The 21,920-nt window shown below is 38.3% G+C and overlaps 1 protein-coding gene across 4 annotated transcripts in view; it reads left to right on the top strand.

The window, feature by feature from the left end:
* LOC120539435 (protein mono-ADP-ribosyltransferase TIPARP-like) overlaps positions 1-21,920 on the top strand; it is a 48,093-nt gene that overhangs the window by 5,734 nt on the left and 20,439 nt on the right. For 2 of the 4 annotated variants that reach the window (XM_039769486.1, XM_039769484.1), the window contains exons 2-3: positions 1,675-1,808; positions 7,383-8,045. The exons of 1 other annotated variant lie outside the window; for it this stretch is intronic. In XM_039769486.1, coding sequence (XP_039625420.1) covers positions 7,390-8,045 — 656 coding nt within the window. In that variant the 5' untranslated portion in view covers positions 1,675-1,808; positions 7,383-7,389. The remainder of the gene's footprint in view (positions 1-1,674; positions 1,809-7,382; positions 8,046-21,920) is intronic. One more of the 4 variants, XM_039769485.1, reaches the window with a different exon arrangement.

Raw genomic sequence — 21,920 nt, 5'->3', positions numbered from 1 at the left:
ATACTTTATTAATCTCAAGGGGAAATTCACATACTCCAGCAGCAGCATACTGATAAAAAACAATATTAAATTAAAGAGTGATAACAATGCAGGTATAACAGACAATAACTTTGTATAATGTTAACGTTTACCCACCCGGGTGGAAATGAAGAATCACATAGTGTGGGGGAGGAACGATCTCCACAGTCTGTCAGTAATTCAGGACAATGACAGCAATTTGTTGCTGAAGCTGCTCCTCTGTCTGGAGATGATCCTGTTCAGTGGCTGCAGTGGATTCTCCATGATTGACAGGAGCCTGCTCAGTGCCCATCATTCTGCCACGGATGTCAAACTGTCCAACTCTGTGCCAACAATAGAGCCTGCCTTCCTCACCAGTTTGTCCAGGCGTGAGGCGTCCTCCTTATTTATGCTGCCTCCCCAGCACACCACCGCGTAGAAGAGGGCACTCGCCACAACCGTCTGGAAGAACACCTGCAGCATCTTATTGCAGATGTTGAAGAACGCCAGTCTTCTAAGGAAGTATAGTCGGCCCTGTCCTCTCTTGCACAGAGCATCAGTATTGGCAGTCCAGTCCAATTTATCATCCAGCTGCACTCCCAGGTATTTATAGGTCTGCACCCTCTGCACACAGTCACCTCTGATGATCATGGGGTCCTAAAATCCACCACCAGCTCCTTGGTTTTGCTGGTGTTCAGTTGTAGGTGGTTTGAGTCACACCATTTAACAAAGTCCTTGGTTAGGTTCCTTTACTCCTCGTTCTGCCCACTCCTGATGCAGCCCACGATAGCAGTGCTGTCAGCGAACTTTTGCACTTACAGTTAAATGTTGTAGTAAGAAATGTTATCTTGTTCAAATATATTAACATATAACATATTATTTGATAACATTTGCTATACTCCTGAATACAGGTACCTGTCAGATTTAAAGGAAAATGTCAGTGAAACAAAATTATTTATATCATAGTACAAATGGATTCTACATTTATTATGTATTGTACATGTTTCAGATTACACCTTGTAATAGACTAGCATCCTGTTTAGGGTTTATCCCATGCTAAAGGCATAAAATTAACTGGATTGGTAAACCAAAGCACTAATAAGTGAAAAAATACAACTTGTACATTTACATTGGATATAATAGAATCTACAAAGAAAGTAAAAAACAAAGCTAAGGTCTGAACACCAGCAAGTAAGAAAATAAAGTTAAATGAGGGAATTAAAGAACTGAAGACAAGTCAAAGCATCTCTTTCTGCCACTTCACTTCTATTTTACTTGCTTATCAGAAAACGGAAGTCAGTACACCACTGGCTGTTGCCCAGCAACAAAACCCACAGAAAGGCAAAACTAAGATAAATATATTCTGAAACAAAAGATACACGATTCAATATACCTGCACAAATCTAGAATATGAGCCACCACAACCTGTAACTTAAGCGTGCATATTATTTTATTATTTTATATATCATAAGACATAACCTATACACAATCCCTATATGAACATTAAGTTTTGCATCATTTACTCGCTCTGGTGCTTTTGTCTTTCCCTATGTTAATTCATATAGCTAACTTATCTAAAATGGATCCAATTTTTTTTTTTTTTTGTTAAAATGTTAAAACTTAAAATATTAATAACATATGTTTGTAATAACTGTTTTTATGGTCTTGTCATTACAGGCTGACTTTGGCTTTAAAAAGCATGACTGGCTGAAATAATCTGTGCACAGAGCTAATAAATAAAATGGACTGCTTATCTTATAAACTTGAATAATTATTTATCTTGTCATTCCTTTTGAAGTACCCAACACCCTGTAAGTATAGCTGTCCAAACAAAACAGTTTTTCTTTTGTTTAAGAAAGATAAGTGCTTTAAAAGCTCTGGTACAAGTATATACATTTTTCCCACCTATTCTATATTGCTTCAGTGACTTTTAGCTGCCAGTGGCAAATTTTTAATGCTATTGAAATGTAAATTTCACTGGAACATTGATATAATCTTTTAATACAGATATAGGAAATTAAATTATTTCTTATTATATTAAATATTTTCTTATGTTGTAAGGAGTGAATTAAATGCACATAGGTACTGTAGCTAGCATTGCTGCCTCATACAGTAGCTGTTGAGTACCGGGTTCAGATCCACTCTGAGTATTGTCTATACCTGCACATTCTCTTTGTGTCTCAGAGTGCTCAGATTTCCCCCCCCCCATCCCAAATATGTATAGTAGTGCAATTGGTGACTATAAATTAGCCTTATATAGATGAGTGTATGATGGATGGGCATCCCAACACAAAAAAGTGGACATGAATGTGTAAATGTAGAGGTAGACTTCATTGTACTTTAAAGAAAAGCTATATGATATAGTCGTGTTTTTGGTTGCTTTTATTTAACCCAGCCAGGGTTGCAAGGCCCAGAGCATTGTTTTGGCAGCATTGGCTACAAGTCGGAAAACAGCACAAAGTGAGTTGCCAGTCTATTGCAGGGTACGCTCCGATATTTACAGATATATGCACTCATACTGAGTTTGCAGTTGAACTGATAAACGGATTTGAGTTGTGTAAGTAGACATGGAATGCCTGGAGACACAAAGGTAGGGGTAGAATGTATGTACTCGACCAGGATTTGAAAATATTGCCCTGGATTTTTGAAGCAGAAGCACTGTCTACTGAGCCACTATGCTACCCTATAATAATACAATCCTGAAGTATATATAACAGCCAATGTCATTTAAACATTCATTTGGAAAAAGATGGTGCTTCTGAAGGCTACATTTGTACCAGTTTTAATTGAAATTGATTTGTATTTTTTTAATGACATACCCAAAACATATCCAGTTTTGTTCTCAGTGGAATGAATAGTAAAACACACATTGAAACCAATCACTGAGTAAGAACTGGGATGCATATTTATGTGTGGATTTCAATTTCATCCTGATTCTAGTACTCAGAATGTCAGGATACTTATCTGGCTCAAGTTATTGTGGTAAAACTTGTATACCTTAGCTTCTTGTGCCTGTTGGCAATTTGGATAAAGCCATAATTATATTAAAATATGTTAAGATTCAGAACCCTGTATTTTTTTCTTTTTTTTAGAATTTTATTGAAATCCCACAACATTCCATACAAATAGATCAATTTTACAAAAATAGGATTGAAAAAAAATCAAGCCCTACCCCTGAGAAAGAGAGCATGGGCAGCAGAATAAAACTTAAAACTAGTAAAAATAAGTATCCATCCATCCATTATCCAACCCGCTATATCCCAACTACAGGGTCACAGGGGTCTACTGGAGCCAATCCCAGCCAACACAGGGCACAAGGCAGGAAACAAACCCCAGGCAGGGCGCCAGCCCACTGCAGGGCACGCACACACACACCCACACACCAAGTACACACTAGGGACAATTTAGAATTGCCAATGCACCTAACCTGCATGTCTTTGGACTGTGGGAGGAAACCGGATAAATGGAGGAGAAAACCCGGGTCTCTTAACTGCAAGGCAGCAGCGCTACCCACTGCGCCACCATGCCACCTAAAAATAAGTAAATAGATGAATTAATAAGTGAATAAAGATAAATGGAGAAATGTGGAGAGAATCTGCTTCCTCAGTGCTTTAAAAGCTTATTCTAAAATGTTATTGATCAGATCCTGCCAGGTTTTGAAAAATTTCTGCACAGATCCTCTAAGTGAGAATTAGATTTTTTCCAGTTTCAAATAGTATATAACATCAGTTACCCACTGACTTAAAAGAGGAGAGTTAGGATTCTTCCAGTTTAGCAAGATAAGTCTACTTGCCAATATTGTAGTAAAGGCAATCACTGTTTGTTTGTCCTTCTCCTCTTTAAGCCCATCTGGAAGAACACCAAGCACAGCTGTTACTGGGTTAGGAGGGATTGTGACACCAAGGCTGTCTGAAAGGCACTCAAAGAATTTGGTCCAGAATGATGTTAATTTGGTGCAGGCCCAAAATATGTGACCATATTTTTTCACATACAGTAAATATGTAGAAATGAAGTAATGGGCAGTATCAAGGTCTAATAAAATCTTGCTATTGGAAACGTTGACATGTGAAAGGAAAATCCTGCTATTGGTATATTATAAAATTCTGAGTTGTATGAGAATCTGAGACTCCTGTACATCGCCTATCTTAAAGGGTATTCCAAACACAAATACACAAATAACTTAATGACCATTGTCTGGATTTGCCAGATTTGGGAGCAGCACCCCAGCTACCTGTTCTCCATGTCCCTGAACTTACTTAGGTGGGAGACCTCTCTTCAGTTTGTTTTGTTTGTCCTCAGTTAGACAGATTTTGAAGAGGGATTCAGAATGATTGTATACATTGGTTGCATACGCTGATACATTGCGTTGCTGCACCCACCACACAATAAACCACCTTAGAATCCCCAATTAGGACCTGAGTGCAGCTGTACAATGGGTGTCACCTGAGCACCACACTAGGTTGGATGGAATGGAACAGTGTGAGTTTTTTTTACAGTGGCTGGAGTACCATTGCATTATGTAAAATTCTTTTATGTTACAGAAATAGATTTTAACATTTAGTTTATTTGTTAGCAAGATAGATGCCAAACTCCTCTAACATGCCACTATTCTCTAATAACTGATATTGTTTCTAGGACAAGTGTAATGATGATGATGTCAAATGTGGTGCACTTAAAACATAAAAGCAATCATGCAAAATGTATACAAAAACACAAGTAAATAAAAATAAATTTTACTTAACCATACTGTAGATTGTGCCACTCTGAATTTGGATGTATCAAGTTCTTACACCATCTTGGATGTTTGCCCTATTTTTTGTTATAGTGCACCTTTTTACCAAGCGATTCTCTGTTTTTTTTTTGTGCTCATTCTTAAATCTTCTCAGCCAGTCCACTGTCTAAACCCCATGTTCATCTTCATTTCGGTCAGTGAAACTCTGGACAACCATATGATTATTCCCATCAAAGTTTTGTCCAAATCTGCTTAGCGTTTCATTCTAATTGACAATGCCTTTTTCAGATCTACCATTCCACCCCTCACACAGCTTGTATAAACCTTTCCTATAATTGTAAGGGAGATTTATTTACTGGTTGGTGGGGTGGGTATGGCTTGGGGGATCATATAACAAACTGTTTGCCCAAAGCATTTACAAAAGTATCACTTTTGCCAGCATGAAATATTTACACTTTGCCCATCTCATAAAAAAACCTAAACATCTCTGGAAAGTAACATGTATGCATTTTCAGATGTGGACAAATGTAGGCCCTAAACCTGGATGTTGAAATTTTTGTAATCTTGTCAGTCATATGCCTTCTAGTTGAGATATGCACCTTACAGGATAATACATGTAAATTTCGCAACATTTACACGTGGAATTAATTTGTTTTATTATGGTGTAGTACTGGAGCATCAGCCGCTAACTTTTATGACTTTACTGAAAAGTTTGTTTTGTTAAATAAATTGATTTAATGTTCAAAGTACCTGTCATTGTTTTTGTGAGCATGTAAAAGTAAGATAACAATATTTCATAGCTAATTTACTTGATATGTAATTGAACATAACCAAATAAATACAAATCTGAGATTCAAATATATAGGTCATGTTTGTTTTGTTTATATAGCATCTTTCTGACTTGCTTACTTAGCTGACTTAGCTACTGGAGTAATGTACAGTAATAATGTTGATTTTTTTACTGTATTATCTTGCTCTTTGTATTATCATGGATATTTTCCTTAATATAGCTGCTTTACAGCACTCCATGTGTACAGTTTTATGTGCAAGTGGAGAGCTGCTTTAAGCAAAGAGAGCTACTAGCTCAGCATAAACAGACCAAACAGTTAAGCTATGTCAGCGCCAATCACCAAAGCAGGGGTCCGTTCGCCACACTGCTTTTATTACCTAAGGTGTCCTCTCTCAGCTGCAAACCCTTGTGGGAATATGGCAATCACCCACAACTTATCACTATACTTTGAAAATGTAATTATAAAGATTCCTGCGTTCATTATTTTGGTTGGACTACACTATAGTTACTGCTAAATATATTGTTCATATGTGTGTTAGGTAGCTACTTTATAGCACCTCATGTGTACAGCCTTACCTGCACGTGGATAGCTGCCTCAGACAAACAGATTTGCTAGTTCTGCACAAGCAGACCAGATGGTTGTCTTCAGACCTGAGCTACACCTGTGCCAATCGCCAAAACAGGCGCCCACTCACCACACTGCTTTGTATTGAAGACACGTCTTCTCAGCTGCTAACGCCTGTGGGAATATGGCAGTCGCCCACACCTGGTTGATTAAATGTTATTATAAAGCAAAATTAATAAAAAAAAAAAGAGAATAACTGGTGGTAGCAAAAGTAGGAAATATATTTGAAAAGAGACTTGAAAAGTTAAGAAATGTATTTGAAAAAAAATCTTATTGATAATACAAATGCAGAAAATGAAGGTAATGGAAGATGAGTCTTTTAAAATCTGGGTGCAGAGTTGCTTTAGATTGGTGTTCAGTGAGCGGAGGTTATTGTCTATTTCTTTGGGCTCTTCTCCTTCTTGGCCCTCCTTGCTGTTCTCTCTTTTGTTCTGCTCTGTCTTTATTCCTTCCTGACCTGACCAGCATGCACCCAAACTTAAAGATCTAATTTTACAGCGAATTAACAGTGATTACAAGAATAATCAATCAGTGTTTTCCTTTTTCAGGCTGTTTGTCCCTTCTGATCCTAATTATCCCAGGTCTAATAAATGTAACAATTTGTTTAAGATTCTAAAATAATGATCTGAAAGATGCAAGGTTCAAGTCAGTAAAGATGCAGAATTTGTAATCGGTCTATAGCAGTTGTTTAAAATATACACATAGTGTGTTAAAATAGAGTTAAAAAGTGCAAGGAGAATCCATTCAAGTAACGTTAAGAGGTCCAGGTTTTCTAATTGCTGGCTGTTTACTCATGTGTCCTTATTGCTGGCAGGTTAATCAGTGTTGGCTCCCCAGATTCATATTTTGAGTTATTTTTTTCAGTCCATTTTCTTATTTTACATATTAATTAGAGGACAGTTCAGTATTGTGAGTTTTGAACATTAAAATGGCTTATTTTTATACCAGTACACCCTGCTTTTCTCTGCATGGTATAGTCTACATGGTATTAAAAATATTTTCAGCCTTTCAAACATGATATGAAACAATGACAAATGACAGTACCCTTTTTCAATAGTTTTATGATTTGTTTTCATGATGATTTACTTTTATTTATTTCTAGACTGTTAATAACCAGTTTATAATCTATTCCTTAGGTAAAGTGTGGCTAATATTGTTACATTTGTTTACATAACTCTTAAGTGACCATAATAACATTTTCTAACTTAACATCTAAATACTTTTTTTTTCACATTCAGGAAAACCATGCTTCATTCAGCAGATCCAGTGACTGCTTCCTACAAATCCTACCTAATAACAGATCCAATAGTAAACTCGTGTGACATTCCACTGAAGAAAAGGAAATGCGATTTTCAGGCTAATGGAAGTACAGCTGGACATTTTGGAGTGACTCTCATTAACGCTACACATATGGTTTTGCAGTTGCCACCTAATTCAAATACTGGTTTTCCTATTTGGGATTCAGTGCAGAACTCCCAGGTTGAAGTTCTTTGGAAAGTGACTCCTTATAAAATTGATATTTGCATAGTTCCTTTAAGTACAGTCATGATCCTTCCTAAATCCGACTCTCATACAGTACCGGAGCCACAGAATAACAATTTCCCTCCATCTACACCTGATTTGGCCTCAACATTTTATGAGCCTATTCCAAAAGATTTATGGATTAATCAAGCCACCTTTCTTACAAAGCAAATGGACAACATTAAAATTTGTGACAAGTTTCTTTTAGGATGCTGCACCCTTAATTTTGACTGTATTCAACATCACACTCCCTACCCTTTCCACTGGCAGCTTCGACGGAATGACACATACCAATGGGTCAGTGTGTCTTATGCTGCACAAATGCACTTGGAGAAGCTCTACTGCAATGCTGACAAAGATATAGTCACTTTACAGGATTCGTACGTATTCACACTTCTTTTAAAACATTACAAAAGATTTAAAAGATGATGGGTTGTTCTAAGTGTGTTAACATAAGCTTCTTATAGGGGCTCTTGCTTAGTACAGAAAAAGCAAAGTATATCAGTTGACAGATACAAATTGCTGTAGTATGTGATGCCATGGTGTGCTTCAAGTACTGTATATACTGCAAATAAAACAAGCAGTCTGGAAAACCGATGGAGAGATAGATCATAGCATTCTATACAGAATGCTCATATGCTATCTATTGTAAAATATTTCAGATTACCTACAAAATGTTTAAAAACTGTATGATAATAATTATAACATGCACTTCTTTCACAAGTACATGTTAGGTTAAATGGTGTCTATAAATTGGCCTCTAACTGAATGTATGAATGGGAAGGATTTCTAAAGTATTTTGAAAATGTTCCTGGCTTTCATCACAAGATATAAAGTGTTAATTCAAAGGGCATTTTTGAGAATTCCAATTATCAGGTAGAATCTTTTATTTTGAAATGTCTTGAAATTAAAGTGGGCCTTAACGGCCACATGTTGGTAGCTGTCATCAGGCTTTCAACTCTTAAGTCAGGGTTTTCCCTATGTAATGGTGGATTGACTTGCCCGTACTCTCATGCTGCTTCTTATAGTATATTAAAATGCTTTATTGGTGTGTCAAAAGCAGTTTCACAGAAAGCCCTTTTCTGTTTCCTCTTGTAAATTAATTAAAAAATTCCTTGTATCCGGCCTCCTCAATGTTACTGCAAAGCATGCCATAGAATCGCATTCCATAGAAAGCTAGAATTAAGATGGTTAAATGTAAATGTTTGAACAAGACTTGCACACTGGTACTGTTTCATGAAATGCCTTATTATAATGAGAATAAATATTTGATATACTGCAAATAATATGTCAATAAAAGAACTAGTTCAGTTTGACAAAATTTACAATAAAGCACAAGATTACAACTGTGAGACTTGCCCGCACACCACCAGTCGAAGACCACATCTTTATAAAATGGACACGTTTATTAAACATCAAAACACAGTGCACCCAGCACCAAGCACCTCTTCTCTGGGCTTCATCAGTGTCCATGGCCTCCTTTCCTCTCCTTATGAGAGCTTCATCCTGCTCCCACTCCCAACTCAAGCTCCCTGAATGTAGGAAGGCGGCCCCTTTTATTCCCACCCGGATGTGCTCCAGGTGTCCAATGACGTCCTTCCGGCAGCACTTCCTGGTGTGGCGGAAGTGCTGCCCTTTGCACCGGAAGCACTCTGGGCGTCCCTGGAAGTCTCATCTGCCATCTTGCCGGGTGTGGCGGAAGTAACTGTTTCCCGGGTCCCACAAGGCTTGAGGCGCCCCCTGGCGGTGGCCATGGGTCCCAACAGGTTAGAACCTTTTTACTCCTCTCCCGTGGTCCTCTCCTTTTCCAGGGCGGTTGCCCCCTCATGGTCTGGAGGACATAAATGCCACCTTCTGTTCCTTCCAGGCATCTTGGCTGGGTAAGGACCCCAGCAATCTGTGACACAACATATAGAAAATGTAACATTTTTTTAATTTTTAATTTAGAAATAGCGTTAACTTTTGTATGAATTTTACCATTTTTGGATGTTTTATAGTGAATGTAGAAAATATTCAACATTTTAGTGAAGGTTATGCAATATGTACCAGTAAATACAAGTATTCAGTATAGAAGCAGCTTGTAAAGTCTACATGTAAACACACAAGCATTTAAAATAGTGTCATTTTGTGCCATAGTAATTGAAAATATATTGAAAGCTTGATCCAAAGCTTGAGGAATTGAAATATATGTTTAGAGCATACGCTGAAAGATAAGAGTGGCATTTGGTACAGGTCTTTTAAAATTAATAGTATTTTATGTATTGTGATATAAACATACACCGGCTTTTGGTTGATAGCTCTTTGTACACTGCAATCAGCTGATCAATTGTCTGAATGTGGAAAGACTTGGTGACATTGGAGGAGCTAGGTTTTTATCATTTTATACAAACATGCAGCCTGCTTTTGATGTCCATTACAGGTTGTCTTATTCAGTAAATAGTTTTAACAATTGTCTTACAAACCCAGCAAACAAACTGACATTTGGCCAGTATAGACCCAGTGTATGCAAACATATTGGCCCAATTGGGATTTTCACGTTGGGCAACATTGACCCCAAATCACTGGACCAGTGTGGGAAATTAGACAGAGAACGCAAATTTGGTCATTAACATGAAAAGATCTGTACTTTACTAGTCCATCCGTCCATTTTCTATACGTGCTTATTAAGAGTAGGGATGTCTAGCACCTGGAGCCTAGCAGTATGCAACAGGCACAAACAGAAACTACCCTTGGACAGGGCACCAACATGCCACAAGGTGAACACTCACTCACACCTCACAGAACCAATTTAGCACCACCAGTCCACCTACCCTGCGTGATTTTAGACTGTTTGAAGAAGTCAGAGCAACTGTAGGAAACCAACATGGATATGGGAGGGAAACATACAAACTCCACACAAGGAGGACCCAGGATGTGAACCCTGCTATCCTTACTGTGAGGCAGCAGTGCAACCAGTGCACCACCCCTTACTGGTCCTTTCCTTGAGACTTTTTTTTTAAAGTAATGCTCTTTTATCAATTAAACTGTGTAATTTACAATTTATTAATTAATAAGGAAAGGAATGAAAAACATGATACTAATGTGGCTGTATACTATTTATTCTTACAAAACAGAAAATGTCTTTGCATTTATTAGCACTAGTCCAACTCTTTTTTTTTTTTTTTTTTTTGTTTTTGGTCTTACAACCCTAAACACAGAAACATTACTAATAATTTTTAAAAAGTTGTGCAATTTTATGCAATTTAAAAAAAATACCTTTTAAAGTTGTTCAAATTGTTATTTATACTTCTAAAATCAAAATTTAAAACCCACCAGAAATACTAATTCACTGCATCACTTACTCTGCACCAACATTAAAAAAACGGGAAACTATGGGGTACATATTACATTACCAAATCATCACTGCGACAGTAAGGGACTTATACAGCCAGTGATTAAACTATTTTGTGCATCTAGGGAAACTTTTCTAAGGGTCTTCTTGTAGCAGCCTCCTCATTGGGACAGTTTGGTATTTAATTGGGTTTCCCAAGCCCACACTGTTCATGGTCTGCCCACTGGGTGGCCACTGTGTACAATTTTGCTGAGATACTTAAGACGTAATTAAGCAAATGTTCCATGATCACAAATGTAAAGGTCTATTAGGAGAAAATTATAGAAACATTTGGATGTCAGCCTTAACACTTAAGTAACTGTCACAACTCTGTCTAATACAGGAGCTTTTAAATGCTAAACAGTAACTGTTATAGTTGAACAGTATAATCTGATAGGCCTAAAAGTTATTAACCAACATGTAACTTTTTGGAGGCCTGAACCCCTTTTTGCTATGGTCTTAAGTCCAACTCACAACACAGTTAAGTTTGAGTAGTCATTTCTGCTCAAGAGGGCCACACCAGTTCCTGAAAACATAGGTTCAAATACATTTTTTGACCTTTAGTGACGGATCCTTTTAAACAATAAATGAATGAAAATGAATAACCTTTTGTGTGTTCTCTTTATCCATTTTTTGTGTCTTAGATGAGGATCTGGTGACATTTTAAGACATATTCATGCAAAAACTTTAAAAATTCTAGGGTTTTAAAGCACTGTATAATGATACTTCCTCTAAAGGAGGGATACCAGCAGGCTTGTGAGAGTTTGTAGGTCATGCTGGTGTATTATGTGGTGAACAATTTCCACTGTCAAGAGTGGAATGCCATCGAGATATATAGACATTTTTGATAGTAAAGTTAAAAGAGATTTTTTAAATTTTAATACTGTATAAGTGATTCTCCTAACAGCACTTAATTGTAAGTGGGTTTTAGAATACAATGCTTTCTTATGTTGGTTATTCCCATATTGATTCTGATGATTCTTGTTATGGAAGTTACTTTGTAATATTGTAACTAATTGACTGATGGACGTTATTCAAAATAATTGCTAAAATATTTGGCCAGCAGCCATGTAGAATAAATGTGACACATTTCAAATAACACATACTGTATAAAAATGTTATATCATATGATGAAAATGAATATTCTCAAAAAATTAATAGTTCAACATTTTTTTTTTTTTTTTACAATAATTATCTCTACATTACCGTAAGCTAGGGATTTTGTATTCAAATGTACAATTATACACCTCATTATACATATGAACTATTTATTGCCTCTAAAGAAAGACACTGTTACCTAGCAAAGGTGAGAAGAAAAACTAAACAATTTGGAAAATGTTTGTGTGATTTAATAGTTTGTTTTTTTTTTCCTGTGCTTAAACTAAATTTTCAGTCATCTGCACACTCTGCCCACAATAAATATTTTGGTCCTAGCCTGTCATGAGGTACCTTATGACAAGCTTTTTGAAACTAAAAATATCTTGTGAACTTCCATGATTAAATGGTTTTGTTCGTTCCGTATAATATGCTGGTGGATTACTAATGTTCTCCCACGTATGTGCTCCTGTTAACTGCTCTTTAACACAAACACATTGGTATGTGTTTTTATATATTTAATAGCTTTGCTACACATTTAGTGAACTGGCCTATATTGTTTCTGAGACTTTCCATGAAAACAGTTCTCATTACCGTGACAAAATTTTAAATTCCTCAGGTAACAGATGCCTGTCTTGTTAGTTAAAATTCCACAGTCCATGTTTTAACTGGTAAAGTGATCGATTTAATGGAGAAAGATTAATGTGAATATACAAAAATGACATAGATGTTCCGTTACCAGTTTACCTCAGCAGTATACAGACTTCTCAGGTATATTTAGCAAAGTAGAACCCTTGAAACTGGCACATCTATTAAGTTATTGCCTGGAGCTCATCTGTCCAGCCTATGTTTTGTGCCCGACTGTTGTGCTTCATTAACACCAAAACAGCCAAAATTGGTGAGCTAGGACTTGCTTGTGCTTGTTTATTTAGATAACCAACAGCTAGTTTTTTCTTTAGCAAGGATTGGTTGAAATAATTTTAAATATTGCTCAAATTTCTTGTTTTTGGGGTTTTAACTTCTGTTTTTGGATTTCATCTTTGGTTTTTTGAGACTGTTTGTGTTTATATTGGGTTGCCTTTTTTTCTGCCTTGGCTGTTTTTTTGATTATTTAATAGACTATTTTTCTTTGCTTTTGCCCTTTATACCAGATACTTTCAGTTATCCTTTCCCCTAGTGGAAAGATGTTGCTTAATTTAAACTTTAAAAGATTGGGCCTATTTTGAACCTGGGCAGGCAAGGACAGCCATTTCTCTTTGGCACTAGGCTGACTAGAGTGAGGCCTGGTTTAGTGAGGCTGACTAGAGTGAGGCCTGCTTTAGTGTTAACATGGTGCCGGAGAGAGGCAATGTGTTGTGTGCTGCTCCTCGCAGACTTTTCATTTTTGTGTCTGTATTTTTGTTATTGTTGCTGTTTGTACTGCCTGTTCGCTGTTTTATTAATTATGACCGTACAACACTGGTAAACATCTGAGCAACAAAGTCACAAGTTGCTACTTTTGAAGTTATCGACCAGGGGCTGTTCACAACAATAACTGGAGGCCAAGGTGGTGGACGCGACCCACCCGACCATGTCCAGAGGACACTGAGGAGAAAACATGGCCGGTGTGCCGGGATCCAAGTGAGAACAAAACCCAGAGGACTGCGACTTCCACCGCCTAGCATTTTCCTGACCAATGCCCAATCTCTTGACAACAAACTAGATGATCTCCGTGGTAGACTTTGTTTTCAATGAAAACTGTATGACTGTTTTCTGTCTCAAAGAAACATGGCTCACTGCCTGCACACCGGATTTGGCTGTCCAGCCAGATGGCTTCTCTATCCACCGCGCTGATCTGTTGGTCTCCTTTGGGAAAAAGAGAGGTGGTGGGGTATGCTTCCTCATCAACAATGCATGGTGTACGGATATGGAAGTCATTTCACAAAGTTGTTCACCGGACCTGGAGTGTCTGATCATCAAGTGCCGGCCACTTTACCTGCCTAGAGAGTTTACAGCTGTACACATGGCGGCTGTTTACATCCCCCCGCAAGCAAACACCAGCACCACACTTAAGGAAATGTACAGGCTCATTACGGACTGTGAAAACACACACCCTGAAGGTCTGGTTATCATCGCCGGGGACTTTAACGAAGAAAGCTTCAGGTCTGTTTACCCCAAATACTACCAACAAGTCTCCTGTCCCACCAGGGGTGCTAATACGTTGGACCACTGCTACACCGCACACAAAACCGCGTATCGCTTGCTCCTATGGCCAAACCCCAGGCAGTCAGACCACCGCTCTGTGCTGCTCCTCCCTGTTTACAAGCAGCAGTTGAAGCGCCCAGAGTCGGTCTTGCGAGAGGTGCACTGTTGGACCCTGGAAGTGGAGGAGAAACTTAGCTTTGAACTGCTTTGAATTTGTGGATTGGAATGTTTTCAAAGAGTCCTCTGAAAATCTGAACGAGTATGCCCCAGCAAGCTTCATCGGGAAATGTGTGGATGACTGCGTACCCACAAAGTCTGCACGCATATTTCCCAACCAGAAGCCCTGGATGTGTGCTGAAGTACGCCAGCGGATCCATGAGTGCAGCAGTGTGTTTCACTCTGAAGATACACAGGCATACAAAAAGAGCAGGTATGATCTCTGAAAATCCATTAAATACACGATGTGACAGGGTATTCAGCTGATCACAGACTACAAACCCCGGACACACAGCTACCGCCACTTCACTCCCAGATGAAATGAACGTGTTTTTCACTCACTTCGACCTCGCTAACACGGGCAGGCCCATGCAACCACCCTGCAGCACCGCAAGACTCCAGCCTGAGGCTCTCCGAGGATGACGTGAGGAAGACTTTTTCCCGACTCAGCATCCGCAAAGCACCCAGCCCAGACAGAGTTTCAGGCCGCTTTTTAAAAACATGTTGCAACCAACTAACTACTGTCTTTACGGATATTTTTAACACATCTCTGAGATTTTCATCTGTCCCCACCTGCTTCAAGTACACAGCCATCATCCCTGTCCCAAAGAAAAATAAAGTAGACTGCCCTACTGATTACTGCCCAGTAGCATTTACTCCCATAGCCATGAAGTGCTTTGAGAGGCTGGTGCTAGAACACATCAAGGACATCATCCCTGACAGTCTGGGCCCCCTCCAGTTTGCCTACCGTTGCAACAGGTCCACTGAGGATGCCATCTCCATAACACTTCACACCACCCTGTCTCATCTGGAGAACAACAACTGTTATGCAAAGGCTGCTGTTTGTGGACTACAGCTCTGCATTTAACACCGTCATTCCATCCCAGCTGATCGCTAAACTCCTGGATTTGTGGCTTGGCTCTTCACTGTGCAACTGGGTACTGGACTTCCTCACCGACAGACCTCAGCAAGTGCATATTGGTGGAAAAACCTCCTCCATGATCACCATCAACACTGGCACCCCGCAGGGCAGCGTGCTGAGCCCCATGCTTTACTCTCCCTACACCCATGACTGCATAGCTAAGTACAGCTCTAACACCATCCTCAAGTTTGCTGATGATACCACTGTAATAGGTCTGATCAGCGAGGACGATGAGACGGCCTACAGGGAGGAGGTCAGACTCCTGTCAGAATGGTGTCAGGACAACAACCTCACCCTCAATGTAAGCAAAACTAAGGAGATGATTCTGGATTTCAGTAACAGGCAACAGAGCACAGCCCCATCTACATCGGAAGTGAGAGTGTGGAGCAGGTCAGCAGCTTTAGGTTCCTCAGAGTCACCCTTACTGATGACCTTAAATGGTCAAGTCACACTGCGGCAGTAGTCAAGAAAGCCCAACAATGCCTCTACTTCCTCAGGAGACTGAGTAAAGCCTGGATGTCCCCCACAACCCTGTACAGATTCTACAGGTGTACTGTGGAATCCATCCTGACAGGATGCATCACATCCTGGTACAGCAACTGCTCAGTTCAGGACTGCAGAGCTCTGCAGCGCGTGGTGAACACAGCACAGCAGATCACGGGCACACAGCTCCCTGCAATCCATGACGTCCACACTACGCTGTCTCAGGAAAGTGAACCATATCATGCGGGACCCCAGTCACCCTGCACTGTCACTTTTCACCATCCTCCCATCTGGGAAGTGACTAAAGTTCATTCAGACACGCACATCCAGGTTCAGGAACAGTTTCTACCCAACTGCAATCAGACTCATGAACAATCAGTAACCTTCTGTCACCTCCACTGCTACCTGCACATATACTTCTGCCGCCATTGTCTCTATTCATAGGATTCTGGTTTTATTTATTTACTTATTTATATTAATTTATTTATTGTGTGTGGGTTTTTTTTGTCTATGTTCACTGTCTGCAGGGGCACATGCAAGCAAGCATTTCATTGTACATGGTACTTGTACAAATGACAATAAAGAATTGAAATTGAAACCAAGACTTAGTGGAGCCCTGATCTGGCTTTTGTTAATTTTGAGGCCAGCGCACCCTTTTCCTATTTGTGTGTTGCTGGAACACAACACTCACTAAATATTAAATATAATATAGTAGAGAATTAACGTTCAGGAGATTTTGATAAATTGCTTACGACATCTAATTGTTCTGTAAGTCTGGTTCCTTTTTTGTGGAAAAATAAATGTTTCTTTCATTCCTTTTTGATCATAAAGATTGTACAAAATCACTACTGAGAACAGCTGTGCACTTACTCATATTTCATCCTTATGAAGCCAAATCATTAACTGTACCATTTTCACCAAGCTCAGTGTTCACATGGCCTTTAACTTTATTAAAATTAGGAAAGGGGATGAGTATAAACCTGCATTTAATACATCATCTGATCATTATGAGATCTAGTTATGCCATTTGGATTGGCAAAAGGCCCAGCAGTCTTTCAGTTCTTTTAATATTTTTAATGATCTTTGAATTTACAGTATGTTTACATTTACATGGATTGTTTATTATTATTATAATTAAGATTTTCTTTTGGTTTAGACTCCCATGTAATACATGTTTGAGAAGTGTTGCAAATTTGAAAAGAAATTAGACTATTTTTTCATGCTTGAATTTTGTGACTTCCATCTTGTTTTTTTTAGAATATGAAATGTCAAAATTAATGTTACATATGAACTCCACTAAAGTAACAGAAATTATTAATTAACCAGTTTGCATGTCTAAAAAAAAATCAGTATTTTATAGTTTTCAAAAAAACATTACAGATATTTTATTAATAATTTAGTTGTTTCACTAAGTACTACTTTAACAAAGAAGACACAAAATAAATTTGTTTGGACTAGTTTTGATTCCCATATCCTACCATTCACTTCTGCTTTCTTTCTACATTGTCCAATAATCTTTATAAAATGTAAAGCCAAAATTGATGCATCCAGTGTTGGGGCAAGTGTAATTTTTATCTTGAAGCTTTTTAAAATTGGAAAATTATACTCTTGCATATTTTAGTAGGGCAAAATATTTGTCCATTAGTTTTAGCTTTTTTTAAAAATTGTAAAAACTTTAAATGTTAGAGATAATTTAGTATGTTCAAATTGTGATTTGTTACAGACCAATTCAGTGAAATAGAGCAAAGAAAATACCATAACATTAAAAAAGCTTTCCCTTTCATACCGACCTAATTTCTCCAAACTAACATCAAGTGAATGTTTCAAATGTCCCTAAGGTCCTGCTCTCCATCACACTACTTGTTAATTTATTCCATGTGTCTATGGTTCTCTTTGTGAAGAAAAACTTGCTAACATTTGATGAGAAATTTACCCTTAAGAAATTTCCAACTGTGTCTCCATTCTTGTTGAGTTCATATTAAAGAGAGCTTGAATCCACTGCACTAATTCCTTTTAATTGATTTAGCACCTTCAATCATGTCACCTCTTAATCTTTGTTTGCTTTAACTGATAAGATTCCATCTCTTTATTTTTTACTCATAATTCATACTTGTCATTAGTTGCTCTTGTCTAGAGAGCCGCTATGTCTTTTTTGTGGCCTGGAGACCAAAATTGCATGCAGTTGTCGAGGAGAGGACTCACCAGTGTGTTAGAAAGCTTAAGCATACCCTCCTTTGACTTGTTCTCTACAAACTGTGTTATATAACCTAACATTCTGCTAGCCTTTTTAATTGCTTTTGAACACTGTCTAGATGTTGATCGTGAAGGCCCACTATGAGTCCTAGGCCCATCCCATTAGTGGTGCTTTCAAGTTTTAGAACTTGAATACTTGTGTATTCAAATCTACCATTTCTACTTCTTAAATGTTGTATCTTAGATTTTATTTACATTAAACTATTAGTCTCAAATCTGTCCATACCTATATTCTACTCTAATTACCTTTGTAGTAATTCAGCTGAATCTAGATTATCTGCCATTTCACTTAGGTTGGTATCATCTGCAGATTTAACCAGCTGGTTGCTTATACAGTGGTGTGAAAAACTATTTGCCCCCTTCCTGATTTCTTATTCTTTTGCATGTTTGTCACACACAATGTTTCTGATCATCAAACACATTTAACAATTAGTCAAATATAACACAAGTAAACACAAAATGCAGCTTTTAAATGATGGTTTTTATTATTTAGGGAGAAAAAAAATCCAAACCTACATGGCCCTGTGTGAAAAAGTAATTGCCCCTAGAACCTAATAACTGGTTGGGCCACCCTTAGCAGCAATAACTGCAATCAAGCATTTGCGATAACTTGCAATGAGTCTTTTACAGCGCTCTGGAGGAATTTTGGCCCACTCATCTTTGCAGAATTGTTGTAATTCAGCTTTATTTGAGGGTTTTCTAACTTGAACCGTCTTTTTAAGGTCATGCCATAGCATCTCAATTGGATTCGTCAGGACTTTGACTAGGCCACTCCAAAGTCTTCATTTTGTTTTTCTTCAGCCATTCAGAGGTGGATTTGCTGGTGTGTTTTGGGTCATTGTCCTGTTGCAGCACCCAAGATCGCTTCAGCTTGAGTTGACGATCAGATGGCCGGACATTCTCCTTCAGGATTTTTTGGTAGAAAGTAGAATTCATGGTTCCATCTATCACAGCAAGCCTTCCAGGTCCTGAAGCAGCAAAACAACCCCAGACCATCACACTACCACCACCATATTTTACTGTTGGTATGATGTTCTTTTTCTGAAATGCTGTGTTCCTTTTACGCCAGATGTAATGGGACATTTGCCTTCCAAAAAGTTCAACTTTCTTGTCTTGGCAATCATTGAGATGTTTCTTAGCAAAATTGAGACGAGCCCTAATGTTCTTTTTGCTTAACAGTGGTTTTCGTCTTGGAAATCTGCCATGCAGGCCGTTTTTGCCCAGTCTCTTTCTTATGGTGGAGTCGTGAACACTGACCTTAATTGAGGCAATTGAGGCCTGCAGTTCTTTAGACATTGTCCTGGGGTCTTTTGTGACCTCTCGGATGAGTCGTCTCTGCGCTCTTGGGGTAATTTTGGTCGGCCAGCCACTCCTGGGAAGGTTCACCACTGTTCCATGTTTTTGCCATTTGTGGATAATGGCTCTCACTGTGGTTCGCTGGAGTCCCAAAGCTTTAGAAATGGCTTTATAACCTTTACCAGACTGATAGATCTCAATTACTTCTGTTCTCATTTGTTCCTGAATTTCTTTGGATCTTGGCATGATGTCTAGCTTTTGAGGTGCTTTTGGTCTACTTCTCTGTGTCAGGCAGTTCCTATTTAAGTGATTTCTTGATTGAAACAGGTGTGGCAGTAATCAGGCCTGGGGGTGGCTACGGAAATTGAACTCAGGTGTGATACACCACAGTTAGGTTATTTATTAACAAGGGGGCAATTACTTTTTCACACAGGGCCATGTAGGTTTGGATTTTTTTTCTCCCTAAATAATAAAAGCCATCATTTAAAAACTGCATTTTGTGTTTACTTGTGTTATATTTGACTAATGGTTAAATGTGTTTGATGATCAGAAACATTTTGTGTGACAAACATGCAAAAGAATAAGAAATCAGGAAGGGGGCAAATAGTTTTTCACACCACTTGTATAGTATACCCATCTGTATTATTTATATGGTGTATATTAAGAATATCAGTGGCCCTAGCACTAACCCTTGGGGGATACCACATTTATCATTGCTTAATCCTGAAAGTCACCCTGCAGTGTAAACCTTTGCTTCCTGCATTTTAAACAATTTTGCACCCATCAACATACTACACACTGTACTCCATCTATGTGGGACCTTAACAAATGCCTTTTGAAAATCATATCCATTTCACTGATTTTATCACTTTGATGCTTCATCATAGAATTCCAACCTCCACAACCTCCCTTGGCTGAACCCATGTTGACTACTCACTTGTGTACCTACTCTTGCCATGTGATGATCACTGGTTTCCTTCGTAATTACTTCCATTAATTTGCCCATGTCAAATATAAAGTTTAAAAGCCTATAGTTACTTTGATCTTGCCCAATTTCCCTTTTTATATAATGGGACAACGTTTGTTATTTTTCATTTTTTTGGCATTCCCCCAGTGTGTAGTGACTTGTGAAAAATATATGTCAAGGGTTTATATATGCGCCCATTAATCTCCTTAAGCATGTTATCTGGTCCAGGTGGGTTGTTGGATTTCAAACTAATCTAAGCAGCTCTTCCCCTTGTACAATTTTCAAACCACTAAGCTCCTCCTTAGTAGTAGTAGTGTCTTCTTACTACTGGAAGGTTATCCACATTTTCACATTTGAAAAAACTCAGAAAAGTGCAAGTTTAGAGTATTAGCTGTTACACTGTTTGTATATTAAAAGCCACCCTTCGTGTTTCTGATATGCTTCCCCTCTTCCTTGACTTTTCCCTTACATCTAAAATACTAAAGGAGTCTATTTGGATCATCTTTCTCATTTTCTGTAATATTCCTCTATAACTGCCGTTTCACTTCCGTAACCTTCTTTTTAACAGTTACTCCCATGTGTTCATAAGCCCCATGGTTAGCACTGCAGATAAAAGCTTAAGTATTGCTAGGGTTCTACAGTTTACTACCATTGCTGCAGGAAAATAAAGAAGATAAATTAGAATAACACTAGTGTTGCCTTTAGTAGCTATCTTGGAGATGGTCCTCCCAAATCAAGATGCACCATTTTGGGTTGTCCGAGCTTGAATGAAATGGAATGCAGAGGGGCCGGTCAGATGGAGAAGTGTGGGTGGAGATAGTGATCATCTTCTAGGTGTTTAAATTCCTAGCTACAGGTGAAAAGAATAGGCATATGAATTCTTTATCTGTATCAGTGCCCATAAAGACTGCAGTGTGATCACACATATGACACAGGGTAAAAAGCATAGCAGGGTTAGTTTGCTTTCTTGGTAATTTAAAATTACAGAATGAGAACGCACGCCGAAATGATTCTCATATTTTAAATTTAGTAAAGGCAGGTTTTACTAACCTGAAAGGACAAGTTATGCAAGCTTAGTGATTTCAGCCGTTTTTCCAAGGTGACATTCCTTAGACATTAATTATCATTCCAGAGTCCATACATTAAGGTCTTCTCCTTTAAAGCCATGTTTTACTGTCATTGTACTGTGGTATTTTGTAAAGTCATGTAAAAGATTTGATTGAAATCTGTTTTTGTCTTCCTGTTTTATTGCAACCTCTACCCTTTCCAGGTAGTCCATGGGTTTTATTTCAGACTTATATTTTTTTCTCAAGTATATACTAGTGTATTAACAGTTGTGGACAGATTTACTAAGGTTACTCATTTCATTCCCGTAAACAAATTCCTGTTCTTGTAAACTGAGATACACACTGAACTGTGGTCTGTAATCAGATACTACAAAGGCAAGGAAACCATGTAACCTGAAAATC

This window comes from Polypterus senegalus, chromosome 11 (assembly GCF_016835505.1).
Source record: "Polypterus senegalus isolate Bchr_013 chromosome 11, ASM1683550v1, whole genome shotgun sequence".
In the NCBI taxonomy this organism is placed as follows: domain Eukaryota; kingdom Metazoa; phylum Chordata; class Cladistia; order Polypteriformes; family Polypteridae; genus Polypterus; species Polypterus senegalus.
Note: the sequence above shows the minus strand (reverse complement) of the source record. Positions and strands in the feature narration are given on the sequence as shown.